This window comes from Anser anser (assembly GCF_964211835.1).
Source record: "Anser anser genome assembly, chromosome: 18".
NCBI classification, from domain to species: domain Eukaryota; kingdom Metazoa; phylum Chordata; class Aves; order Anseriformes; family Anatidae; genus Anser; species Anser anser.
This window is the reverse complement of record NC_139739.1, coordinates 10020679-10026613: the sequence shown is the minus strand read 5'-3', so window position 1 is coordinate 10026613 and position 5935 is coordinate 10020679. Positions and strand designations below refer to the sequence as shown.

The 5935-nt window shown below is 58.5% G+C and overlaps 1 protein-coding gene across 2 annotated transcripts; it reads left to right on the top strand.

Moving 5' to 3' along the window:
- The first annotated feature begins 1493 nt into the window (after positions 1–1493).
- DERL3 (derlin 3) lies at positions 1494–5574 on the top strand. Of its 2 annotated transcripts, none has more exons than XM_083803634.1 (7): positions 1494–1680; positions 1780–1842; positions 2017–2090; positions 2571–2664; positions 3638–3833; positions 4244–4334; positions 4914–5574. In XM_083803634.1, exons 1-7 carry the CDS (start codon positions 1588–1590, stop codon positions 5023–5025), a joined length of 723 nt encoding a protein of 240 aa, XP_083659760.1. In that variant the 5' UTR covers positions 1494–1587; the 3' UTR covers positions 5026–5574. The 2 variants fall into 2 exon arrangements, with proteins under 2 accessions (XP_083659760.1, XP_083659759.1); XM_083803633.1 differs by having other exon boundaries at positions 1516–1680; positions 1777–1842.
- The last annotated feature ends 361 nt before the right edge of the window (positions 5575–5935 follow it).

Below are 5935 nucleotides of genomic sequence, written 5' to 3'. Positions count from 1 at the left end.
CTCCCCTCTTGGCTCATAGAAAAGAAGGCCTTAAGCGAAACCCTGGTGTAGAGCTCTCTAGTTTTGGCTGTTAAACAAAGGAAAAGAAGGAAAATGATAAACTGATGACATTTCTTTTACATCTCACGTAATGTCTGATTTGCACACAGTCCTCCACGTGGAGCAAGTGGGGTCGGTCATTTGGGTTCTCATCTCCGTGGAGCCAGTGAGGCTGAGCTCCAGGATGCCGACCTTCCAGCTGAGGCTCCAAATGTTTGTCTCCAGCCTTGGCTCGAGCAAGGTAGGGGCAGGAATCACAGGGCTTGGACTCCGCTTCTGCCTGTCCCCCTGTCTGCTTCCAGTGAGAGCAGATAGGAAATCTCTAATACCCCATCCAGAGGAGCAGATCCTTGATCATTCATTTCATTCATCATCCGTTTGTTCGCTCTCAGTTCGTGCACTCGGTTGCAGTTGCCCCATCTGCTGGGGCTGTGCACCACCAGGGCGCAAAGCGGCGGCCGTGGGACGTGTGGGCTGAAATAGCCACACGAATCCAGGCAGCGCTTTGAGAGCTCCTGGCCCTGATCAGCAGCTCTCCGTCCCCATAAGCTTGGCCCTTCTCGCCTGCTGGAGCTCCCACCAAAAGGCTGTACCAGCACAGCCCAGCGCATCCCCCCGGCTGCAGTTCAAGCCCACACTCCCCCTGGGCTCCGTTCGCAGCACCCCCAGCGCAGCTCGGACCTGCAGCGCTCTTCTGGGCACCGCAGCACCGGGGTGCTCAGCGACCTGCCCCTGCCTCGTGTGCCACCTGGTTCCTCTGCTCCTCCTCCCCCATGTAAAGAGCAGCCAGGCGTTGGGACGGGCTGCCCGGGGAGGTGGTGGCATCACCATCCCCGGGGGCGTTCAGGGGGAGGCTGGACGCGGTGCTTGGGGACGTGGGTCAGCGGTGACAGCGGTGGTAGGGGGTGGTGGCACCAGGTGGGCTTGGGGGGGCTCAGCCGGCCGGGACGACTCTGTGACTCTGTGCTGCTTTAACCTCGTGGTACCCCCGTCCTGCTGGGTTTTGTTCACCGAGGGCTCCCTCCCCTGCTGACACCGCGCTGGCGGCTCCTTGCAGGCACCCTGCGCTGCGCGGCCCGCCCCGGCCCCGTTCCCCCCGGTCCCCGGCGGCGCCAGGCGCGCCACCACGTGCAGCGCGCGCTCCGAGGCCACGCCCCCGCCACGCCCCCGCCACGCCCCCGCCACGCCCCCGACACGCCCCCGCCACGCCCCCGCCACGCCCCCGCCACGCCCCCGCCACGCCCCCGCCACGCCCCCGCCACGCCCCCGCCACGCCCCCGCCACGCCCCCGCCACGCCCCCCGTCCCCCCGCTGATTGGCCGCCCCCCCGGCCGCACGTGATCCCCCATCCCCTCCCTCCTCCGGCCTCCCGCTCCCCTCCCACCCCATCCCCTCTCCATCGGACCCAGCCGGCACGAGGCGCCCTCCCATTGGCCGTCCCGCTCCTCCTGCCGCGCCGCGATTGGCCGAGGCGGGGGCGTGCGCACGGTGACGGGAGGGGGGGGCGTTAAAGGCCCCGCGGCGGGGCCGGGTGCGGGCCGTGCGGCCATGGCCTACGCGGGGCTGGCGCAGGAGTACCTGGGGGTGCCGGCCGTGACCAGGGCCTACACCACGGCCTGCGTGCTCACCACCGCCGCCGTGGTGAGGGGGGCGGCGGCGGCGGGCGGGGGGTGGTGGTGGGTGCGGCCCGGGGCGGCGGTGCCAGCTCTGTGTGTCTGTGTGTGTGTGTCCCCGCAGCAGCTGGAGCTCCTCACCCCCTTCCAGCTGTACTTCAACCCCGACCTCATCTTCAGGAAGCTCCAGGTGAGGCCCTTGGGGGGCTCCGGGGGGTGTCGCGGCCTCCCTGCCCCGCTCGGCCTCGGAGGCTGCGGGGAGGCCCCGGGGGTGCCCATGGGGCTGGGTGCCGGCTGCCGGGCCCACACAGCCCCCCCCCGGCCTGCCCCCCTCCTCCTCTTCCCCCTCTCTTTTCTGTTCCAGGTCTGGAGGCTGGTCACCAACTTCCTCTTTTTCGGGCCCCTGGGATTCAGTTTCTTTTTCAACATGATATTTCTGTATCCTTTGGTTGCAGTAAAGCTCCCTGCTCTCCTGGCCTAGGTGTAATCCCCCCACCCTCTTCCTGTGTGCGCTGATCTGGCTCAGCAGCCCGCTGGGGATGGGGACTTCCCTCAGCTCCCTGGGTCTGTGCTGAAGCCATTCCCCAGGCTGCCATGGCTGTGCCTGCAGCCACCCCAGCCAGAAGGCAGAAGAAGCCTGTGGCTGGCTGCAGCTTGTGCTGGGGAGCAGCACCCGGTCCTGGGGCTGAGCCCTGGCCACCTGCAGCAGGCTGGCAGCAGCACAGCAGCTGCTGTTTTCTTCCCCTGCAGTCAGCGGTGCAAGGTGGAGTTTGCTGTGTTGTGTTCCGGTGCTTGGACACCTGGCTGGTGGCTTCCTGTGACGAGAGCTTGCAGCTGGCTGATTCCCTAAGTCGTGCTGGGGACACGGGGTGGCCAGCTGTTAATTTCCTATACTGCAACCTTCTCTCCTGCCCTCAGGTACAGGTACTGCCGCATGCTAGAAGAAGGCTCCTTCCGTGGAAGGACAGCTGACTTTGTCTTCATGTTCCTCTTCGGAGGGTTTCTCATGACAGTATCCTTTTGAGCTGGCTGAGGCCCTTTGGACTCTTCTGAGACACTGTGAATAGCGTTATACGCTATGATGGGTGTGAGGTGGGTGTAGAAAACTGACCCATGGCTGCAATGGAGAATGTGGAGCTGCAAGTGCAGAGAGTAGGGTGCTCACGTGCCATCTGCCTTCAGCATGCTGATCATCATAAGCCCAGCCGTCTGTCCTGGCAACCGGTCACTGGCTGGAGAGGCCATCACATGTCCCAGTTATAAGAAGTTTCTTAATTGTAAGACAAAATAGTCTGGATAGAGGAAAACATCTCCCTCCCAAGCATACAACCTCTTCTGAATGTCTTGCTGCTGTCTTACGCAGATGTCTTGAAGTCCTGCTCCCCCCCCAGAGCTCTGTGTGGAGCTGTGTGAGCTCTCAGGGCTGCTGGCCATCCTTGGCTGTTGCCTGCTCAGTGTCCAGCTGCCTGCAGCAGCCACATGCTTGGCCTTAGCTGGATTTGGAATCCAACTACAATGGGGATTTTCTGGCTCTGATTACCCCCTTGTGTCCAAGATAAGAGGGCTGTGAATGGCAAGAGCCATTTCTCCTAAAATTCTTCCACAGAAGGGTGGTGCTGGATGGGATCCCACCCACTTGTGGCTTGTATTCAGAGCCAGCTCACAAGTGCTGTAACAGAGTGAAGGCCTGTCCCTAAAGGCCACTCATGATGGTCACTTTGTAGAGTCACTGAGCTCCCTGGCCTCTGATGGCCCTAGTAAGCAGTTTAAGGAGTGAGCAATGTGGACATGCCACTGCTGAGTGTCTTGTTCTGGGGTGCAGGGAGGGAAGTGGGGTGTGAGGGGGGGATTGGTACATCTCAGCCAGCCTCGGAAAGGTTTGGGCAATGTCCTGCACACTGACCTGCTGGCTTAGCTGTGGCTTTCCTAGTCACGTGCATCCTGCGCCTGGAGGGTAGGTTTTTCCTTGACTCGGTAGTTCCTAGCTATTTGGTCTCTTTGCCAGCCTGTTTTTCCTGGGCCAGGCTTTCACCATCATGCTGGTGTACGTGTGGAGTCGCAGGAACCCCTATATTCGCATGAACTTCTTCGGGCTCCTTAACTTCCAGGCCCCCTTCTTGCCATGGGTCCTGATGGGCTTCTCTCTGCTCCTGGGCAATTCTATCATCATTGACTTGCTGGGTAAGTCAGAGTGGGTGGGAGCTGGGGACGAGGGCACTCCACAGTGCTGCCAGTTCTGCTCTTGGTTTCATCTTACTTGAGATGTGGGCTTTTTCAAGTGAGCCGGCTGAGCTCTGTGACCTGTGTCTTGTTGTGTCCTACCCAGGACAGAAACTGGGTGCAGGAAGCTCGGCCTGACTCTGGGTCTGGGTCTGGTTCTGCCCCACCTGCCTCTGCACCCATGTAAAGCACCATCACGGCAAACAGCCAGGCTGCTGGTGCTGCAGCGCAGGTGGATCTGGAGGGAGCTGGGGTGTGGGTACCCAGCCGAGCGGTTCCTGGAGCTCTGTCTCATGTAAGCTCCCAGCAGCTCCAGTTCCACAGGGCAGGGAGGTGCGGCTGGGCCTGACCTGGGTGGCATCTCTCCCCAGGGATCGCAGTGGGTCACATCTATTATTTCTTGGAAGATGTCTTCCCCAACCAGCCTGGAGGAAAGAAGTTGCTTTTAACTCCCAGCTTTCTGTAAGTAAAGCCGTTCTTTGTTTTGTTTTCTTGGGTTTGCTGCATTGCTTCCATAGCAAACTTGTTTGTTGCATTGTGGAGTAACCTTGTTTTGGCTGTTACTCTTCCTGCTGCTGCCTTGTGCTAAGCCATAGGACCCAAATGCATGCCGGTAGCAGCCCAGCTCAACAGCTTTTGCCTTTGCTGCAGCAAGCCCTGGCACTCTGCATGCTACACGTGTGTACACAGGGCACATAAAGCAGCTGCTGGTACTGAAAGTGTTGCTAGCTGAACTGGAGCCTTCTTACTGCTTGTGGAAATGCTGGATGCAGGCAGTTCTGCTTTATTTTTTTCGTAAAGTTTCTAAAGCACTCCTGTGGTTTAAGAAAGCAGAACATGTTCTGCTGCATGCTGGGGATCACAGCTGTCCTTGAGGTTGAGGTACTGTTGCATGTTTTGCTGAGAAGCTGGTGCTTGTGCAGCAGGCCAGGGGCTGTGTCAGGGGGCTGGGATGTTCCTCGGGGGGGCTGGGGGTTCTGTTTGTCCTCAGCTCCCTTTCCTAACCTGCCTGCTTGGTGGGATGGGCACGTCCCTTGCCAGGAAGATGGTATTTGACACGCCTGAAGAGGATCCCAACTATAACCCCCTCCCTGAGGATCGTCTGGAAAACCAGCCTCGAGACCAGGACCTGAACCAGCAGCCCCCCCAGTAACACAGAGGACGCCTCTATGTGGCCAGATTCCTCTCTCCCAGCTGGGCTTACGCTGTGCCCCAGATCCCACTGGAATAATACTTGTTGCCGCCATTCTGCCATGTCCTGTTTCACTGTCTGTGTGGGTAACCCATCTTCCTCTCGTACCAAGCGGCTCTGCAGAGCTCTGCCCACGAGAACTGATGACCGCTTATGGAGGTGTCCTAGGGACAAGGGCTGGAATTTACGCCATGGCTCCTGTTACCTGGTGGGGGATAAGTATTAAGCGGGGTGTTAAACCAGTTACTCATTGTCTTGCTGTTACTGACTTGCTGTGTGCCAAGTCACTTCTGTCCTCTGTACAAAGACTGATCTCTGCTCTCACTGCTGTGAGACATCTGTGTGGGCCTCTGACCAAGTAGTACTTCTCATCAGTGTAAGCACAACCTGGTCCCTAAAGAAAAAACTGCCGTAGTGGAATGCAGCTCAGCCTCTTCCATCTTTCTAAGCCCCCCACCCTCTTTCACTGTTGTTTCCAAAAAGTCTTTACATTAAAGTCTTTATTTTTCAGTTGTGTGTCCATTTCTGCCAGGGATGGAGGTAGCTAGGTCCCAGTACTCATCAGGACTTAGCTCAAAACTGCCAGGCTGCTTGCTCAAACACTTCTTACTTATTTTTGATTCTTGTGGGCAAGATTTAGTCTAGCTGTAAGATGTCCTTCCCCTCTGCTGTAAGCATTACTGCAGAGTATGAGAAGGGCAGTGAGGTCTGGTTGGAGAAAGGGATGCCTGGAAAAAAGGGACAGGGAACAGAGCTGGAAGCTCATTCTAGTCAGTGACTGGAAGTAGCACTTGACACCAGTAATAAAGGCTGCCTAAACATGCCCGTAATTCCACTCCTGTTGCATTTCTTAGTTCTGGAATGAAGCCTC

What these genes read in the sequence shown, in the direction of transcription:
- DERL3 (XM_083803633.1), top strand. Translation starts at nt 1,588, where the DNA reads ATGGCCTACGCGGGGCTGGCGCAGGAGTACCTGGGGGTGCCGGCCGTG. An exon ending in TGCTCACCACCGCCGCCGTG is followed by an intron (nt 1,681 to 1,776) that starts GTGAGGGGGGCG and finishes GTGTCCCCGCAG; the next exon opens with CAGCTGGAGCTCCTCACCCC. An exon ending in TTTTTCAACATGATATTTCT is followed by an intron (nt 2,091 to 2,570) that starts GTATCCTTTGGT and finishes TCCTGCCCTCAG; the next exon opens with GTACAGGTACTGCCGCATGC.